At 42.0% G+C, this 21365-nt stretch overlaps 1 protein-coding gene across 6 annotated transcripts in view; it reads right to left on the bottom strand.

The window, feature by feature from the left end:
- LOC132406148 (cAMP-specific 3',5'-cyclic phosphodiesterase 4C-like) overlaps positions 1 to 21365 on the bottom strand; it is a 283893-nt gene that overhangs the window by 204171 nt on the left and 58357 nt on the right. For 4 of the 6 annotated variants that reach the window (XM_059991405.1, XM_059991406.1, XM_059991410.1 and 1 more), the window contains exons 1-2: positions 19494 to 20903; positions 19165 to 19413 (exon numbers count right to left, since the gene is read on the bottom strand). In XM_059991405.1, coding sequence (XP_059847388.1) covers positions 19165 to 19413; positions 19494 to 19537 — 293 coding nt within the window. In that variant the 5' untranslated portion in view covers positions 19538 to 20903. Of the gene's footprint in view, positions 1 to 19164; positions 19414 to 19489; positions 20904 to 21365 lie in introns of those variants that run through there. The other 2 variants (XM_059991407.1, XM_059991408.1) reach the window with 2 other exon arrangements.

Below are 21365 nucleotides of genomic sequence, written 5' to 3'. Positions count from 1 at the left end.
TAGCACTGTGTCTTTGGTTACCTGCAGGCCAAAACACTGTAGCAACAAAATCAGAAGCGACCAGGGACCAGAAACACATCATAACGTGAACTACAGAGCCCAATCCAGAAACTGTGTCGATTAAACCTTGCCCAAGACCCACGATTCCAGCACGATCCTCCGGCAGCCTCAAGAGGGAGGGAGGGAGAGACCATTCGAATGCAGGGACCTTCCATCAGGAGCAGTGGATGAGAGCGAGTGAGAGGCACACCTCTACGATTTCTTCTGGCAGCTCATTCCACAAGCCCTTCACTCTCTAAATGAAAAACACCCCTCAGTTTCCCATTAAACCTTCCCCCCTCACGTTAACCCCACATCCTCTAGCTTTAGATTATCCTGCCCTGAGGAAGAAGACTAACCATAAACTTAAACTATGTCCTTCACAATTTTATACACGAGGTCACTCTTCAACCTCCAGTGTTCGGATGAAAAACACTGGCCTATCCAGTCACTCCTTCTAACTCAAGCCCTACAAATCCAGTAGCACCCTTCTGATTTTTTTTCCTGCTTTTTTTCCAGCTTAATGGCATCCTTCCTTCAGCTAAGCAACTAAAACTGAGTGTAATACTTCAAGTGTTGCCTTCTACAGTTGCAACACAACATCCCAGCTCTTGTACACAGAAGCACATGTAGACTATGTCATCCTTCAAGCACATTCTGCAGTTTAATTTACCTCACCTTTACTTTCCTACCCTGTCTCTGTAAACTTCAACTTCTTTAATGTTCAAAAATCTGTATCAATCTTGAAGGTACTCAGTGACAGAACATCCATGACCCCATTGTAAAGAATTTCAAAAGATCTCTATCGGGTAAATCTCTAAAACTCTAATGTCTAAATGTCTAAAGCTCTGTCCCCCAGATCCATACTTTTCAGCCTGAGGAAGCAGGCCCTACATTCTGCCCGGTGAATCAATTTCACAAAGTTGCATATCAAAGAAAGTTGCTCTCATTCTTCAAATCTCTGGAGGCTACAGCCCATTCAACTTAATGTCTTTGATGGTACAACTCCCTCAATGTAGGAAGCTATCTCTTCAATCTACATCCCTCTACCCCCAAGGCAAATATGGTATCTTTAATGTGAAGACCAATAATGGACATGAGTGTAACAGACACAACATGCTAGAGGAACTCATCAGACCAGGCAGCATTTGTGGGGAAAAAAAAGAGTATAGTTAACAATTTTGGGCTGAGACCCTTCATCAGGACTGGAGAAGAAAAAGTGATGAGGAGTCAGACTTAGAATTTGGGAGAGGGGGAAATACACAAGGTGATAGGTGAAACTGAGAGGTGAGGGGGAGGGATGAAGTAAAGAGATGGGAAGTTGATTGATCAAAGAGATACAGGGCTGGAGAAGGGGGAATCAGATAGGAGAGGACTGAAGGCCATGGAAAAAAAGAAAAGGGGGAAGAACACCAGAGGGAGGTTATAGGCAGGTGAGGAGATAAGGTGAGAGAGGGAAAAAGTGATGGGGAATGGTGGGGGTGGGGGAACATTACCAGAACTTTCAGAAATCGATATTCATGCCATCAGGTCGAAGGCTACCCAAATGGAATACAAGGTGTTGCTCCTCCAAACTGAGTGTGGCCTCATCACGACAGTACAGGAGGCCATGGTCTGATATATCGGAATGAGAATGGGAAGTGAAATTAAAGAAGGTGGTCACTGGGAGATCCTGCTTTTTCTGGCAGGCCGAATGTAGCTGCTTAGCAAAGCGGTCTCCCAATCTACGTCGGGGCTCATCGATGTACAGGCCACACTGGGAGCACCAGAAAGAGTAGATGACCCTAACAGGCTCACATGTGAAGTGTTGCCTCATCTGGAAGGCCTGAATGGTAGTGAGGGAGGAGGTGTAGCACTTGTTCTGCTTGCAAGGATAAGTGCCAGGAGGGAGATCAGTGGGGAGGGACAAATGGACAAGGGAGTAGTCTAAGGACTGCTTCACCATTCCCTTTTCCCTCTCTATCACCATCTTCCTACCTCACATCATCTTCCTCTGGTTGTCCTCCCACTTTTTGTTCTTCCATGGCCTTCTGTCCTCTCCAATCAGATTCCCCCTTCTCCAGCCCTGTGTCTCTTTCACCAGTCAACTTCACCCCTCCCCCCAGTTTCACCTTTCACCTTGTGTTTCTTCCTCCCCTCCCCCACCTTCTAACTCTGACTCCTCTTCCAGTCCCAATGAAGGGTTTCGGCCCAAAAGGTCCACTGTACTCTTTTCCATAGGAGCTGCCTGGTCTGCTGGGTTCCTCCAGCATTTTGTGTGTGCATTTCCAGCATCTGCAGATTTTCTCTTGCTTGTGAATGGACACGGGTGTGACTCACCAAAATACTCTACTCTTGTACTCTAATCCTTTGCATGAAGGTCGCTGTTCTACCTGAATTTCCATTTGGTTGCTGTTAGCTTTCTATATCCATGAATTAACAAACTCTGTTCAGTTTATACACCAATGTTTACTGTCTTCATCCCTTGGAAATGTTGTGGTTCTCTTCTCTTCCTACTGAAGTAAAACCTCATTTTCAATATACTTCATCTGAAATCTTCAATATTGCATGAACTTGTCAATATTGCTTGACAAACTTTGCACTATATCTCAATTGCCACCATAATAACTGATATGCTTTCATTCTGACCATCCAGCTATGATCCTGACAGCAGCCTAACAATCTGGTAAACATTTGTTTGTTCCTCCATCCATTCAAGTTCTTGCTTTTCTAAGCTTCACTCTTGATTGAAGAAACACAAGGATAGAGGCGCCTATGTAATGTTTGGCTTGGTGGGTAGCCCCTTGCTTCAGATTTTAAGATCACGGGGTTAAGCCTCACTCAGAGCATGTAGTCTAAGCTGACAGGCCAGGGCAGTACTGAAGAACTTTACACTGTCAGGAAGTGCTTCCTTTTATAGGAGATGTCAAACCAAGACCCTGCATGGTGTGGAAGTGTTGATGCAAGGGACTATCTTCTAGAAATGAAACAAATTTCTTCCCGATTTCCCAGTCTGTATTTATGTTGCAATCAGCACTTACAACAGGTTTATCTAGTGAAGCATCTCAATTCTCTTTGAGGGAATTTGCTTGCATGAATTAACTGCCACATTTCCTACATTGCATCAGTACATAAACTTCTAAATAAGGTGCAAAACATCTTGGGGTGTCCTGAAGACGTGTAAGGCACAATGGAAATGAGGTCCATCTTCTGATGCAGAAAATAAGATTTGATATCTAAGGTCCATCTGATACATCCTCTACCAACCCGGTAAATGATAATGAAGTTATTAACTATTCACTAATATCAAGTGTATCTGCAACAGATCAAGACATGAGAAAAGTGGGGCACAAATTTGGAATCAGAGATCCGTTCATTTCTCTCGAACAGCTGCAGTATCCAGAGATCGTGACTCAAATTATATATTTTATTTGTAGAGAGAAATCTAATTTCCAATTAAATGAATCAATATTTCCCAACACTGTCTCCTCAGGCAGGATGTTTCACACACTGACCTCTCATGCAATAAGCAGTGTAGATACAAGGCTGGATGACTCCTAGGTACAACAACAGCTGCTAAGTACATCATCTTTTATCTTCTTGCAAAAATTTCTCGTGCTGTAACCCTGCACTACTGGTCTCTGCCTTCGCCTGCTCAGTGATCAAACAGTGAGATTAGTGCACTGCCATCACATTCAGAAAACACTGGGTTTGTCCTTTTCCAGCTACTGAGATAATCTGGTACCCATTCAGTAACAAGAGAAACTGTTTAGTATTCTTGCATCAATCCTAGGCACTGTTCTGATCTTCACATTATACTACTCCAGAAAGTGCATGGAATCAGAAGATTCACAAGGATGGCAGAACTGTAGGAACATAGTCATGAGAGGATCTTGAACAGGCAAGGACTTATGTGTCTAAAGAAACAAAGACTGAGATATGACCTACTGGAGGTCCTTAACATTACAAAATGAATTCAACATGTTAGAAATGGGGTTTTCCCCATTTCAATGATTACAAAACCAAGCTGACAGAAAAGGCATGAGAACAGCTTGAAAGTCAGAGTAGATTTCGGGATTTTTCAATCACTGGGAGAAAGTGTGATATGGTGCAACAGACTCAGTCTCCAGCACATTTTGCTCATATTTGAATCAAGCCTAACCTCATCAGGATGACAGAATTTTTTTCAGACAATCTGCTGCCTTATAAATGTGATGATGCAATATCCAACCATTGCCACAATCTGCCATCAATATAATTATTTCTCTTCTTCCTCACTTTCTAACATAGGAATTCAAATTTAAATAACTCCAACCCATTGCTCCAATTACACAGTGGAATTAACCTTTCAGACTTCCACTTTTCCAAGTTAACCGAATTAAAAAGAATTATTTATATTTGATAAACAAGTGCAACTATCTAGATATAAAACAGGATTTTGCATATTCCACCTATTCATTAACTCTCCACCTTCATATTCTGTAAGCTCCAACATGTAATTCCCTCTTCATAGCCCATTATAATCTAAACAGAAAATGCTGGCAAAATTTAGCATGACAGGCAACAAACATGGAAAGAGAGGCAGTAAATGACTGTGATCCTTTGTGACACAGATGCCATCTGACCTGCTGAGCTTGTCCAGCATTTTCGTTTCAGATTTCAAATATCTATAAGACATAGGAGCAGAATTAGGCCATTTGGCCCACCAAGTCTGTTCCACCATCCCCATAGCTGATTTATTATCCCTCTCCACCCACTTCTCCCTTTAACTGCGACTTTGTTTTGAATTTCCATGTACAGTCAACCCCCATAAAAGACTCCAGCTATGGAATCAATCTCTCAGAGGTTTCTGTTCCTTAAAAGGTGATCAATCATATTAAGTGGCACCTTCACATCTCCAGCATTCAACCTTTTCCACAACAAATCTCCCCCCTCCCATATAGGAGAAACATCACATCACTGCACATTACTTTATGTATTAATGGATTTTATAAGTAAGTAGGTTGTGATATAGCAGACAACCCATGATAAAAGCCATTCAACCATCATCCCCCTTCTGCTCCCCAGATAAGGGTCATGGACTGGGGTCAGTGAGGGATGAACTGAAACTATACAATCGAGGAAAGGGAATTTAACCTGCAGGTAGGCAGATAAACAATGGGTGCATGTAGAGGATCTGGACAATGAAGCAAACTCAAACACTTCCCTCTCTGTTTATCAGGACAGCCTTGTGACATAACACTATCCTGAATTACACTCTGGGATTAATCCGTTTTATATAATGGAGTATGTGGCACATACACGTGCAACACACATAAGCATTCACACACCCATAGACTTTCGACACCTTGCAACTCATTAAAACACTCCCTGCCACCTACAAACACATACACAAATATCAATATTAAATACGCGCACACAAACAACCACACGGCATATCTAAACAGGTATTTTAAGTGGATCGCAGTCTTTCTTGTTCGGGGATTTATTTAATAATCTTTACGGTGGCTGCTTACCGTCTGAGCCCGTGGAAGGAGGAGGGCCAGGACATCCGTGGCTTCTTCAGTCCGGGTCTGTCTCCGTTCTCCAGGCGTTGGTGGTTATCCAGCGCTCTCTGGTACATGTACCTCTCCGTGTCCGAGTAGAACCGCTGTTTTATCTTGATGTGGGTCCGGGGTTGCCTCCATAGATGCTTGGGAGGTTTGGCTGCACCGGCCCCTTCTCTGAGCAGAGCCGAACATTTCCCCGGCTCCATGCGGGGACTTGGGGCGTTGTGACGGAGGGAGAATGAGCCTAAATTGGTTTTGAGCTTTCGATGCACCTTCGATGAAACAGTTAAACCAGTTGGACCGAACCGGAGTCTAAATCTGAACTGATATTTAACGGAGGCGATTAATTTTTGCGCAACTCTAAACACATTTAAAACTGAGGCGAGGAGGGCAAATGCTAACTAAATAAAAGGGTTAAGTTCCAAGTCGCTGTCCACAGCCCCAGGTTCTGAAAGTTCAGCGAGAAACGCAGTCCAATTAAATTTTAGACAAACCAACATATCTCCATGGAAGCGACACCCAGATTAAAAAAAAACACACACACACACAGGTCTGTATGACTAAACCGAATACGTACTCAAGCCATCTATTAAAAGATTTGGAAGCCGATCGCATCTAATGAATATTTTTAAAGCATTAGTGAATTATTGACGGAAGTAATTTACGGATTTTAGTCTATCAGACCTAATCAATGGTTCCAAAGATCAAATTTTAGAAACAAAAATCTTTAAATATCCCGTTTTAAATCTTAGCCAAAGTTAAATAAAACTTTTTAAACTGGAATACGGAGTATTTACAATATCAACAAGGATTTTTGGGTCTCTATAGCTTTTTGTATTCAAACTGACACATTTTTATCCTCGCATTTGGTGTGGAGGGGTTGGGATTGGGCGAGGATTGTCTGTTCCGCAGCAAAGGTTCGGCGCTGCTCAGATCTGCAACAGGCTTGAATTCGAAGCACCCCGAAGGTACTCTGCTTCAATCGGATTGAAGTTGGAACGAGCCGTGCAATTTCAAATAATAAATAATCCGCAGCCCGTTGAGCGATTACCAAGAGCCCCGACGTCCTGGACCGCAGGGAAGATATACTCTCTTCCGTGTGATTTTCATCCGCCAAACGCAACACTAAACCAGAGTCGGGATTGATCAAGTTGTTGCCACGATCTCAACACTCCACAAAGGAGTCTTCGTACGAGGATCCAGGAACAGGGGCGCGCAGAGCACAATTACTGATACTGACTTTCTCAGACACGCACAGTGAGATAAATACATCAGGAGTTAAGCTTCAAACCCGATTCGTGGAATCTGGCAATTGATCCATTGATTGAAACACAGAACTGACACTCTCTAAATCACATCTAGCTATGCTCCACCCACGAATATACAAATAAAGATTAAATAGATAAAGAAATAGTCTTCCATCAAAGTTCTATGTGACTATATTCTCATTCAAAAATAATGTTTTGGATTTTGAACAGAAGGAAAAGATGCCATAAATGACTTATTTGGGGGCAGTGGGTATTTGTGGCATTCATTCATGGGATGAAGGGGTCAAAGGAGAGGTGTTTATTGTCTATCCCTAATCACCTCTCAGAAGGTGGTGATGAGCAAAGTCCTCCTGGGAAGGTGCTTCCAAAGTGATGTAGGGACAGAGTTTTAGGATATGGATGAGGCAACCATAAAGGAAAGACAATATATTTCCATGTATGTGACTTGGAGGGCAATCTACCAGAGGTAGTTTCATCTGCACTGTTGCTCTTGACTGGGTTGAAGGGAGAGGTTCTGGATTTGGAGAATGCTGACAATGGTCACTGCAAGTTGAGCATGACAGCTTTACTGCTGGGGAAGCACAGACTAGAGATATGGTCAACCTAACAAGGAAGGGATAGAACCGGAACCTGAGTAGTCCTATAATTTCACTGTATGAATACAAAGTCAATTACACACTGAACCTCTGAGAGCTTTTATTTTCTTGAACTACCATTTAAATCTATGGAAGCTGATGTCCTAAGTAGGCTTCAGTTTGAGGGCTGAGCGACCAGGGAGGAATCAGCTCATGCTCCCATTCATTTATCACACACCAGAAATCTTAAAAAAAACACCCCAGCATGGTAGTGGAGGATTAATATACTGTATAAATAGCCAGCTGGCAGTTACTATCACTGGTGTGGGGCTACTGGAATAGGTAACATAAAACATGGATCCCAGGAGCATTCAGTGAGGAAAACTGAGGGTCAAAGATGCAGCTAATAATAAAATGATGGAAAATTTCTTTTGGAAAAAAATAACTTGGCAATAAATCAAAACGTCAGAAAAAATAAACCGACTTATATCTGTATAAAAGCCAGCTAACTGGCAGTGTTTCATACTGAGCAGATTGAACAGATTGATGCACAAGAGGTTTTAAGGATGCCCTGATTCAAAGATTAAATGAATGAAAATGAGATTTTGTCGGGTAGGACTTATCTTGTTCCCCTAGTATGAATGTAAGCACAGAATCAGTTGGACACCCAGGAAAATAAAAGAGAAGTAGGAAAGAGCACAGGTGAAAATAATAGAGAAGTCATAGGTCAGGGAGAGATAAAAAAACAAGTGAATTATAAAATTGAGCTTTAGTTGTCAAAAGGCAAATGAGGTGATAGTTTGATTATGGTAAATTATGATATGGGACAGGAGAATTTTGATTCAGCTCAAGTTTACAAGCCCAAATGGCTGGGGGTAGGGTATTGGAATAATTGTTTCCAAAGAACTCAGTCACTCCTTTCCAGTTACAACAGAGGTAGGAGCACATTTAGGGTGCCTTCATGACGATACTTCCAAAGAGACAGAACCTTGGTGACAATACTAATGTCATTGCTTTCCCACATCAATGTCAGTTTGTCTCGGCTGTACTTGCTATTGCTTCTTCTGTCTCTATCTGAAGAGGTTGATATTCAGTCAGATGTGACAATATAACAAATTAAAGGTGTTCATCATTTTAAGCTAAAGGCTTTGCACTATTGTTTTTTTCATGACTAAATTAATTTAAGCTGTTAATTAAACTATAGCTTTCTCTCCACATTAATTTCTATCTATAAATACCAGATCTTCATTAAGATTATTGCTAGATGTTGCAATTTTAGATCACCTCCAGCTATTTGTAACAGCGAAGTTCAGACCCATGTTTTCTACGTCCACCTTCATCTGCTACTTGACATAATGTGCTTTTGACTTCTCCTATTAATACATTTGAACTCAGTCTATCAGAGATATTCTCTTCCTTCTGTCCATCCTTCCCCACATTTGCTGCTTCCAACACTTATTTTTGTTTTTACTTCAGATTTTCAGTATCTACAGTTTTTTTTAAAATTAGCCCCCCCCCCCCCCAGCTGTCCATATCCTAAATTATCCACCACATCCTGTACCCAATAATCGACTGGTGTAGTAATGCATACTTTTAAATTCTCATTCTTGATTTCATATTCACTCCATCCTCTATTTTGTAACCATTTCCAATCCCATGAAACACCGATCTCTCTACTTACTCAATCTTGGTCTTCTAGTTGTTTTTTTTTCACAAATCATTTTATCATTGTTGGCCATGTTAAGCATTGAATTCCCTACCTAAAACTCTCTGCCTTTGAGACAATGCTTTACACTTAGTTTACCCTAATATCCTAACATACCCTAATATCTAGTTCATTGTCAAATGTTGTTTGTAGGCAGCAGCTTTCCAGCATTAGGGGGCATTTAACATTGTTAAAGGTCCCACACAAATACAATTTTTATTAGTAATCACTCAGAAATGTGCAATGCGGCAAGTGTTACTGGAATTAATCCACAAGTGGGGAAATTATTGATATTTGTGTCAGAATCTGTATTTACTTAAACAGGCAACTTTTCCCAGAAGTATTAAATCATCGCTGAGCGAGATCATTATGGCCCTTCTGCAGACTTTCCTATACATACTGACAATGCTGCAATACTTGATTAAAGACAACGATTCTGCATTATGCACACTCATGCCAAGGCAGACAAGTTTCAGTTATTGAATTTTTAAAATTAAGTTTGAATTCAAAGTATTTGATACATTCTACCATTATTTAAAAGCACTAAACTGGTCAGTCAGATAAGCCCACACAGAATTTATCTGAATATTCCAGTCTTCTTTGTGTGGATAGTCAGAGTCTTTTTCCCAGGGCTGAAATGGTTGCCACAAGAAGACACAGGTTTAAGGTGCTGAGGAGTAAGTACAGGGGAGATGTCAGGGGTAAGTTTTTTATTCAGAGAGTGGTGAGTATGTGGAATGGGCTGCCAGCAATGGTGGTGGAGGCAGTTAAGATAGGGTCTTTTAAGAGACTTTTAGATAGGTACATGGAGCTTAGTAAAATAGAGGGCTATAGGTAAGCCAAGTAATTTCTAAGGTAGGGACATGTTCGGCACAACTTTGTGGGCCGAAGGGCCTATATTGTGCTGTAGGCTTTCTATGTTTCTATGTAAAGTGTGGATTAAGAGACGATGAGCAATAGAGATTATTTTTTGGCCTGAGAGAAGAGTCAAACGAAAATCTCAAAATGATAATGGCTAAAATCTTCCAAGCGTGGGGTTATATTATAGCAAGCAAGGCAGGCAGATGATATTACCATAATTAGCCATGGTCCAGCTAATTGGTTGAGGGGAGAAAGGTCTCCTGCTTCTATGTAGTCCATCACAGGCAAAGCCCTTCTGCCATTGAGCATATCTACGAGGAACAGTGCCACGAGGAAGCAGCATCCATCATCAAGGACACTCATCATCTAGGCAATGCTATCTTACTGCTTTTGTCATAGGGGAGGAAGTGCCCACATGTCCCATACCACCAGGTTCAGGAACAGTTATTTACCCTTCAAGCATCAGGCTTCTGAACCAACATGGATAATCTTACCTCAACTCTGAACTGATTCCACAACCCATGAACTCACTTTCAAACACTCTTCAACTCATGTTCTCAGTATTATACATTATTTTTATTAATTGCACAGTTTGTTTTCTTTTGCACGTTGGTTGCTTGTCCTCCTTTGTGTGTAGCTTTTCATTAATTCCATTGTATTTCTCTGTTCTACTGTGAATGCTGCAGGGTAGTATTTGGTAACTTTCATAATAAAATCTATTTTTAACTTCAACTTTGATAGTTCCACCAGCAGCACTAACAATTTGTTGTGACAACACAGGTGAGTACAAGGAAACTGAACAGCTTTTAATGGTTCCAATGCTGAGAGCACACAGAAAAATGCATAGCGTGCTGTTCTCATCCACGTCCTTCCTGAGCTTCAACAACTACCGGTCCATCAGTGCTCACATCCACAAGTGAGTCTCACTGTGGAGTTACCACACCCTAAATCTGCAAACTCACTATGCAAGAACCCCTCCTGGATCATTCACCCTTCCTATTCTAGGTCTCATCCTTTTGTCCTTTGCTCTACCAGACAATCCTATCCTCACTGCTTCTCACTCTCTGGATCCCTATCCTCTTCCTTGGATGCTACCTCCCTGATCAAATCTTCCTCTGGCTCCTGTTGCCTGCCTCCATGCCTTATCCCCTTCAGCCAAGTTCCCATTTCTTCTTTCTGCTCTTGGTGCTCTTCACTATTCAGTGACGATAGAATAGTTCGGTCTAAGTTCCTACTTTGGGTCTGCTTCATGGGTTTGATTGGAGCCTATGACAGCAAACCCTCCATCCAATCACATCAGGCAATTAGTTAATAACATTGTCAATTTCTTTGATGTGGTCTAATAAAGGAAATAGATGTTGCATTTGTGTGGTATGATTTCTAAGCAAAGGCTTTATCCAACTTAATTCCGTGCTTAATGAAAGTGATCTGTTTTCTCCAATTAATGTGACTTTATTCTCTACACAAACATGATTCAAGATATTTTCTTTGAGTCCAGCAAATCTTTTCTCATATTTTCAAGGATATATTGTGTGTGTGTGTGTGTCTGTGTGTGTGTGTGTGTGTGTGTGTGTGTGTCCCCTCTGATAGGTTTACTTTCTGCTCATTTCAGACCTACACCTGTGTTGATAAAGTGCACAGTGGGATTTGGAAGAGATCTGAATCTGCACCTCCCTTTTTACCACCACTTTGCCCCCTTCCACTTTTTCTGTGCCTCCTTATTCAACCCACCATCAGCTCCTCTTTCTTCACCTCCCCACCCTCTCCACAGCACAGTATCACTGTTCATCCTCGGCTGTTCAGATACCTTTGTCCTCAATAAACCTTTATTGGGCTGTGCTGTTTACATACCATTAAAATCAACCTCGGGTAAATGAGGCAAAAGAATCCAGTAAATCACATAAGTACATAACTGTATGAACAGTAGCTTTGTCAGTCAGCAAACCTGTGAGTTAACAAAACAAAAAGAACTAATTAAATAAAATGAAATAACCTTCAGATTCCCCATGTGTTTGAAAGTGATTAGGAGAGAACTTCAATATTTATTAATGTTGAAACACCTGCCGTCACCTTCTGCGAATTCAGCAGGTAAGTGCCCTCCAAATGCTTACTTTCAGGAATAAGATTGTGCGATAAAAGAAATAGTCTGGCAACTGTGAAGGGGAAGAAAGTTAACTCCTTTGAATCATGTTCTGGTGCAGAAAATGGGCCCAAGTTCAAAAGTTGAAAGTGCATTTATTATCAAATTACATATATGTCACCTTATATAACCCTGAGATTCATTTTCCTGTGGGCAAATTCAGGAAATCTATAGAATAGATCAACTAGAGTGCAGAAGACAATAACTGCAACAGTAAATAAATAGCAATAAATAATGAGAAAACGAGACAAGATAAAGAGTCCTTAAAGTGAGATCATTAGTTGTGCAACATCTCAGTGGATGAGCAGGTGAGTGCAGTTATCCCCGTTTGTTCAAGAGCCTGATGTGGGAGGGATAGTAACTATATTTGAACCTGGTGGTGTGAACCCCAAAGCCCTTGCACCTTCTACTTGATGGCAGCAGCGAGAACAGAGCACAACATGAGTGGTAGCGATCTCTGGTGATGGGTGCTGCTTTCCTAGCAGTGTTATTAGTTTTAGACAAGTATGGAGGTGGACAAAGCAAACTATAGCCCTGAGGCACAAGTTCAAGTCTCACTACAGTGACAGAATAGACTAAAATCAAATTCAATCCAGTCGGTAATCTTTCCCCCGGTAATGATGACTACGAGCTTAATTTTAAACCTCATTTGTTTCTCTAATCCTTTTCAGGGAAGCAATATTGCTGCCTTTACCTGATTTGAGTCTAATTATGACTCCAAATGTAGACAGATCAAGGGAATAATGAATGGGTTACAAATACTGGCCTTGTCAGCACTGTCCGCCATTTTTATAACTCAAATGAACTTTTAAAAAGACAAAACAAGATGACAGGAGAGGATAAATATCAAAAGTCATTGTTGTGCAAGGTCAAAGGTGGAGGGTAAGGGAAATAAAGAAACAGAATTCAAAAAGGTTGATATTTCATGAAGAGCATGCAATTGGCTTGATTGGCGCCCCATCCATGACACACACACACACAGTTACTGCAACATATATTATCAATGAAATGCACTCCAAATACTTGAGTAGGTCATAACCACCTCTACAATATTTGCAACAAAGAGGAACAAAGACTACAACCACGTGGCAACTCCACTCACCACGTTACCCCTCACCCCCCAATTCAAATCCCATCCTGACGTGATAATATATATCCATTCCTTCACAGTCATCGAGTCTGATCTCTTAAATTTCCAACCCAAAGGCACTGAGGAGCAGTTTCACCAAAAGGATTATAGGGGTTCAAGAAGGCTGTGCAGTGTCATTTTCTCAAGTGCAATTGGGGGTAGGCAATAAACTGCAGCCTGAAAAATGAGTAATTAAGATAATACAAGAGAAGGTGTACTTGGAATTCGGTGCTGAGGTCAAGTCAACGTTAAGTCAATAGATAAGGTAGCATTCCTCCATCAATGGAGAGTTTAAGGATTGGAAGTGTGGTGGGGAATTTAAAAAGTTCAGAATCACTGTTGGAGACTGAATGGTTTCCCAGTCTGTGTTTGGTCTCCTCTATACAGTAGAGATAAGAGTGCAACTCACTGGGCTATAATTGGGTTTCACCAATCTCTGATGTGCCAAGACATCACCTCATTGAGCCCTAGTGCTTTGACTGCTCCACCACTGTTTCCAGCTGACTGGTGGATAAAACCCAAGTTCCAGGCATCCAGTGGCTGCTGCCTTCATGCTTCTTCTCTGTCCACACGGTAAAGTGAAGGAGAAAATACATCTTTGCTCCTTCAGGAGAGAGCCAAGTCTCGTATTCAATTTCCCTGTTCCTATAGAAATGTTCGATCTTCCTTGTACTTGTTGTGCTCATTTCTCTATACTGCTGTGGCTACTAATTCAAATGACCACTACTGGTATTCAGCAGCAGTTCCAAGGCTTCAAAATTGTGAGCAATATTCGGACTTTGCTCTCTTCTCACTGCTGCCAAAGCGAAAGAGGTATAGGAGCCTTAGGTCCAATGCCACCAGGTTCTGGAAGAGTTCTTACCCTTCATCCAGCAAGCCCCTAAACCAATGTGGATATCTTCACTCACTTCAACAATGAATTGATTCCACAACCAATGAACTCACTTTCAAGGGGTTTACAATTCATGTTCTTAGTATTATTTATTTTCTTATTAATTAATTATTATTATTGTTTGTATTTTTTTGCATTTGCTCAGTTTGTCTTCTTTTGCACATTGGCTGTTTGCCAGTCTTTGTGTGTAATTTTTCATTGATTCTATTGTAGTTCTTTGTTCTACTGCAAAATCCTGCAAGAAAATGAATCTCAGGGTAGTATTTGGTGATATATACATATTTCAATAATAAATTTGTTTTGACTTTGAGCTGCAGAATAGAGCAGATTCAAAGAAAATGTATTTGTGCAGAGATTTATTTATTACGTTATTTATTACATTATTTATTATGGCAAGTGTCACTCATCAGGAGCTGATTACTTAATTTCAGACATTGACATTATAGGGTTTTTCACAACCACGGGTTTGGCAGCACAGCAGATTACGGCAATTGCGCTCATGAATACACACGTGTCAGTTACTTATTATTTCAATGTGATAGTATTTAACTCCATTCATTCCGTCATAGTATTTGTCGAGACTTGGACACAGCAACACTTCGCTGCCTGTGTTCTGTGTTCTGTCTTGCTTGAGAAACTGGACTGTTGAGTGACTCTGAACACTGGCGATATTCATCTTATTCTCAGTTGTTCTTTTCAGCCGCAGTGTCGGCTTCGTTTTCCATTTGAGAGTTTTAGTTAACGGCCTTGTTTGGCCCAGCATCTATTGTTTTCTCTTCCCTTTAACACTGTTTGCATTAAAGTTGGTGAACTATCGACCGGCTTCAGTGTCTCTCACTCCACCCTTGGGCCATATTCAAACCTGGTGACAGGGTTAGGGAATTGAGTGCTAGTCCATATGTACGGAGCAATACAAAACAACATTATGCATCAGTTGAACGCTCCATACTACTTTGAAATTAAGAGGCTGTCTTGTGTTGGGGGTCAATGCTCCTAATGAAAATTCTCTCTCTTTGGAAGCCCTTCATTTCCATGAGGATAATGCCTGCCCACCCCGCTCAGCTGGGAGACAAGTTATAGATGCTGAATCAGGGCATTTCCTTCAGCCTTCTATTCTCCAGGCTCTGTGGCCTTCTTGCTCTTCCTTTTGCAGCCGTAGCTGCCTTTGACTGACACAGGGGTGCAATACTCAGCACACAATTTTTGAAGTACGAACATTTGCTTTGCATGAATGCAGAATAATACAGGAAATGAAATCTCATCACCAGGAAACCCATGGCACTTTCCACTGCAATTGTGGTATTTGCACAGCTTTCATGTGGTTGGAGAGGGCACTGAAATGAGATTCAGGGAAATGGCAAGAGATCACTGTTCCCAGGAACCACTCTCCAGACAGTGCTGGCTGTCTGGCAGCATAGGTTTACTTAAAATGAAGAAGTCATCCATACTTCCTGGAAACATAGCATTCACCATGTTGAAATTCAGCAGAGGGCTAGAAATCGTCTCCATTCATAAAAAGATCTGTGTTATTAAGGGAGACTTTTATGGGTACAAATGAACAGTAAATGATTGTTTGCATTCATGGGAAATATTCAAAAATTGTCATTGTGTTATTTCCCTTTTACTCTGACTCTTTGTTCACTTCATCCCTCGTCACTGCTCTGAAATACTTACATCTATCCTGCTGAGTATTTAGCTTAAACTCTACCGACCATTCTAGTGAGTCTCCCTGCAAGGATATTGCCTACAATTTTCTTTGCAGAGCGACCCATCTTTTTTTGAATTGGTACATCCTGTCCCAGAACCAGACCTAATGCTCCAAGAGTCCAAAGTCCTCACCCTTGCATCATCCCTTAAACCACATCTTCTTAGTTGATCTTGGTGTTCTTTCTACTTCTATTGTTGGGGGCCTGTATCCAGAGACAACTACGTTCAAGGGGTTACTTTTCAAGTTCCCCTTAGCCCCTGAAAGTGTGACCATAAGACCTCAGAATTGCCCTCTTTATGGATTAGGTACATGTTCACTGGTAATGGAATTAAATGTGAATGTGAACACGTATCTCATCCATAAACAGCGCAGCTGACCTCATCCAAAATGAGGAGTGATCTATTTGCCTACTGTCACAACAGGTTAACAGCAAATACCATTTTGTTGGGTCTTCACTCAGCTCCGAAACATCTGGATAATGAAAATGCATACATCAAGAAGCTCTTTATTGACTACAGTTCAGCATTCAATACAACCATCCCCTCAAATCTAATCAATAAGTTCCAAGACTTGGGTCTCAATATCTCCCTGTGCAACTGGGTCCTTGATTTCCTCACTTGTAGACCCCAGTACAGATTGGCAGCAACATCTCCTCCACACTCACCATCAGCACAGGTGCACCACAAGCCTGTGTGCTCAGCCCCCTGCTCTATTCATTTCATACCTCAGATCTTGTGGCAATGTACAGTTCTAATGCTGTGTTTAAGTTCACTAATGGCACCATTGCTGATGGCCAAATCAGAGGTGGTGACAAATCAGCATATAGGAGGGAGATTGAAAATCTGGTCATGGTGTCACAAGAACACCTTCTCACACACTAACAGCAAAACCAAAGAGCTGATTATCGACAGCAGGAGGAAGAAGCCCGCAGTCTTTGAGCCAGTCCTCATTAGGGGAATGGAGGTGGACAGGATCAGTAGCTTTAAGTTCCTTGGTATTAATATATCAGAAGATCTACCTGGGACTAGGGTATATATGCCCTGACAAAGAATGCATGGCAGCTCTTCTACTTCCTCAGAAGTTTGCATAGATCCAGAATGTCACCAAAACCTTTGACAAATTTCTATAGATGCACAGTGGAGAGTATCCTAATTGGCTGCAATATGGCCTGATATGAAAACACCCAGAAATCCATCATTAAAGACCCCCACAATCCTGTCCCTCATCTCACGACTATCATCAGGCAGGATGTATAGAAGCATTGGGTCTCACACCACCAGGTTCAAGAACAGTTATTATCATACAACCATTAGGCTTTCGAACCTGCATGGATTTCTTCAATCACCACTACCCTGGGCCAAATCTGTGATCTACAGACTCATTTTCAAAGACTCTTTACAATTCATATTCTCAGTACATTGGATTCTGGAAAATTGGGCCATTGGTTAATTGGGACAGCCGCTTATTTGGGACAGCCTTTAAAGAACAAAAACTAATCGAGAAAATAACCGGAATTCCCTTTGTTTATTTGGGACATTGTGACGTTTAATTGGGACAGGAGAATGCCATCAAACAGTTTCTAACTAGCATCAGTCGCATGGACTTATGCTAGCTATTCGTCACTTAGAATAAACAGTTTTTAAATAGTGTTAGTTAGGTGTGTTTGTGTTCAAAAAGCAGTGAATTTTGTCACTGATATTTGGCAAGAAAGAAGCAGTAAGCCAATCCCGAACTGTTGTGCTCACTGTGGTTTCAAGATGCCAGAAACATCTGGGAGTGAAAGTGAAACAATTACACTACTTCAACAAGTTAGGACTATGAAAAATTTGAAGGTACATCAGACAAATAAACTTTCTATAGGGTACAGTAATTGCAAGCAGCGTTCTTTTTCTTTTCTCTAACAAACCCTTTTCTTAGAGGCTGATTTCATTATAACACAATACAGTAACACAACAACGTCCACCTGCATAAGAACTACCCCAAACTGCTTTGCATTAATTAAACTTTTACTCCAAAAAAAAAATACCCCCGACCAGTGACAAAAAGGTAGAAATTTAAATGTGGTAAGACCCCAGACATTTAAAGTGGCAATTTCAAATCTTGGGATCTGATGCACGTCCACCAATGGTGAAAAAAATCCAAAATGTGCAAGATGTCTGAATTGGAGGACGTGAGACTGAGGAAGATTAAGATAGGTGGTGGTGAAGTTGAGGCAAGGGATTAGGGTGCATCCCTGGGCAAAAGAATGAGAAGAAGGTGACAAGAGGCAGTTTGAATGGCAATTGAGTATGCTGACAATGTGAGAGAGTGGGAAAGGTTGTGGTCTGTTCTGCTGATAGTTCCAAAAACAACCAACAACAAAATAAAAAATGGATGTCCATCCAGACTCCTAGAAATTATCCCAATTTGAAAATAAAGAGCTAAATACTTTCATTTCAAACTCAGAAGTTGAAAGTTAATTGTAAGTGTAACTGGAACCTCTTCAATTATGCACACTGAGGTCTGGCTTTTGGATGGAACTCCAGCAACCACTTCAATTCACGCTTTAAACCCATGAAATCACATGCAAGCACAGAGCCTATCAGAGAGGATTACATCAAAGTAAAAGAAAACAAGTATCGTAAACCCATCTTATCCATGTTTTCAATGGGGCTGGTATAAAGTAGCCCATCACAACCCAACCAACGTCACCAGATACTCAGTACTACACAGAATGCCACAATGCAATCAACTTAACTCATTCCATCCAAAGACCGGGTAAAGCACATTTCCAATCCACTCTTTGTGGAGTGTGGCTTCCTAGGACATTGAACCATGAACATTTATCAATTTAAACATTCCTGCTTCTTAATCTTAATCTTATGAGTTACCAAACAACTTTCACTCTCTCTGATATAATCTGTCTCACCAAATCCATTATTTTGTGACTGTGCTTCAGTGAGATGCACACTAGACCAAGTGACTCCATAATCTGGGATGACTCCTAAGGCAATATTGAAGGAGTACCATGCCTTCAGAGGTGCCACCTCTTAGAGGAGATATTAAATGCAGATGCTGTCTGCCCTCTCTGGAAGGCATAGAAGAACCTACAGTATGCCTACCATGCCTGCGTGGGATTACTTTGAAATAGAGAAGGCAGGTAACTTCTGATCTTATTGGCAGTTGAGCCTGTAACTTCATAGTGTCATGAATAGATTTGGCCAACGGGCATGCACGCTTGCAGAAAAGACAAAAGTAATTGCAACGTTTCAACCCAACACACAGCCATAATTTCATGGGCAATAGGTCCCAGGAGGATTAGACCACCAGCCCCGCCTACCTTGCATTGCTGCCATGTGTCAGCGGAGGCGATGTCTCTCCTTGCAAGGGGACACTTATCCTCAACCCCAAGTCTTCCTTCAGCGTCCAAAAGCTGTCAGAGAGCCTGGACTGTCGCCAAGACAACGGGGGGAGTTGTAGAGTTCCGGATGAGCGCCTCTTAACTAGACCGAATGTGAGGGGCTGGCCTGGTGTCAGCAGTTCAGGAGAGTCTCTGTGCTTCTGGAAAAGGAATGAGAGAAATGGAAAACTGGGATGAACTTACAGTACAATAGTTTTGACAGGAGGGAAAAATACTGAATGGAAATAAACTTCTTGAAACTTACTGACTTCAAATACACAAAGTGGTGTTTACATCCAATACATAGAAACATACTCAAAAAGCACTGTTAGCTCCAGGAATGTGCTCATCACTGTCAAACAATTGGACGACTGGACCGGGCTTCCATTTAACACCTTGCCCAATACACAGTGGGCCCCCATCAACATAGTACTTGCTCAGGAAGCACCTGGAGTATCAGTACCCAGCACCACCCTTGTGGGCTGAAAGGCACAACCTAATGCATTGCAGATGAGGAGATTTCATCCACTGAAGCTGCAGGGAAGAGGAAGCAGGTCTGGGCACCAAAGGCAAAGCACAGGAAGGGAGGGAATAGAGAATCCATTCCAGTGGTGAGTGGCATTGAGCAACTTCTTAGGGTGGCGTGCTGCTGTTGTGGGCTATTGCTGTTGCTTGGTCTTGTTAAGGAAAGCTGGGGAGCTAAGACTGGATCATGAGATCTCCAGGAGCCATAATCAATCAAAGGTCTATCTCCAGGAGGAGATTCAATGCTACAGATCACAAGGTAAATGGAACGGCAATACCTAATTTAACACAGCAAGAGGATTAAAAGGTTCATAAAATCAATGACATCTTGACTTAGAAACAAGAATTAGTTGAAAAGATAGATGGCAAACATCAGCTGGGCAAAGAAATCTTTACTTTCCTCAGGCTTTTGTGGCAGATTTATTCGGGGGGGGAGAGAGGTGGGGAGGGGGAGAGATACCTGTGAACACTTGAACAGTGGCGTGGGCAATCAAAATTTTCCACTGATAGAACTATCTCTGGTCCAGACATTGTCACTATGTAGATATTAGACAGTGACAATACTTAAAGAAATCTTAGAGATAGTGAGAAAGAAAATATTTGAGAGGACTGAGAAAAAGGTTGTGATCTAAAAACAGGAGAAATAGGGAAAGAGAGAGAACAAGAGGAGGTGGGGCGGAAATAGGGGTTGGGGCAGAGAGAACCTGAGACAAGAAAACTGCTAAAGGACCATGAGAAAGCTAGTATTTAAACTGGAAAAGAAAGCAAAACTCAATTTACAGCAGTTTTATTCTATCATCTTTCCAAGTTACAACCTCCTCCTCAGGCTCCCACTGACAACACACAAACACAGATGTTCCATCTCTCAAAGTGAGTGAAAGCCAAGGGGGAGGCTGGAGCACAGAACTATCAGCCCTGTCTCTACACTACAACCCATCATTCTCAATCTCCTACTTCCTACAGCATGACACCCTCACTCTCCAAACCCCCACAGTACAACCGCGTCACTCTCCAATTCCCCACAGTACAGCCCCGACACGAATCAACTCCACAGTACAGCCCCATCACTCTCCAACATCCCCACAATACAACCCATCACTCTCCAACACCCCCACAGTACAACCCATCACTCTCCAATTCCCCACAGTACAACCCCGTCACTCTCCAAACCCCCCCACAGTACAACCCCGTCACTCTCCAACCCCCCCCCCACGGTACAACCCCGTCACTCTCCAAACCCCCCCACAGTACAACCCTGTCACTCTCCAAACCCCTCCTCACAGTACAACCCCGTCACTCTCCAATTCCCCACAGTGCAACCCCGTCACTCTCCAATTCCCCACAGTACAATCCCGTCACTCTCCAACTTCACAGTACGACCCATCACTCTCCAACCCCCCACAGTACAACCCCATCACTCTCTAACCCCACAGTACAACCCATCACTCTCCAACCCCCCACAGTACAACCCATCACTCTCCAACCCCCCACAGTACAACCCATCACTCTCCAACCCCCCACAGTACAACCCATCACTCTCCAAACCCCCACAGTACAACCCATCACTCTCCAATTCCCCACAGTACAACTCATCACTCTCCAACCCCCCACAGTAC

The sequence above is a fragment of the Hypanus sabinus genome, chromosome 16, assembly GCF_030144855.1.
Source record: "Hypanus sabinus isolate sHypSab1 chromosome 16, sHypSab1.hap1, whole genome shotgun sequence".
Classification (NCBI taxonomy): domain Eukaryota; kingdom Metazoa; phylum Chordata; class Chondrichthyes; order Myliobatiformes; family Dasyatidae; genus Hypanus; species Hypanus sabinus.
The sequence above is the reverse complement of the archived record's forward strand: the minus strand, read 5'-3'. Positions and strand labels throughout refer to the sequence as shown.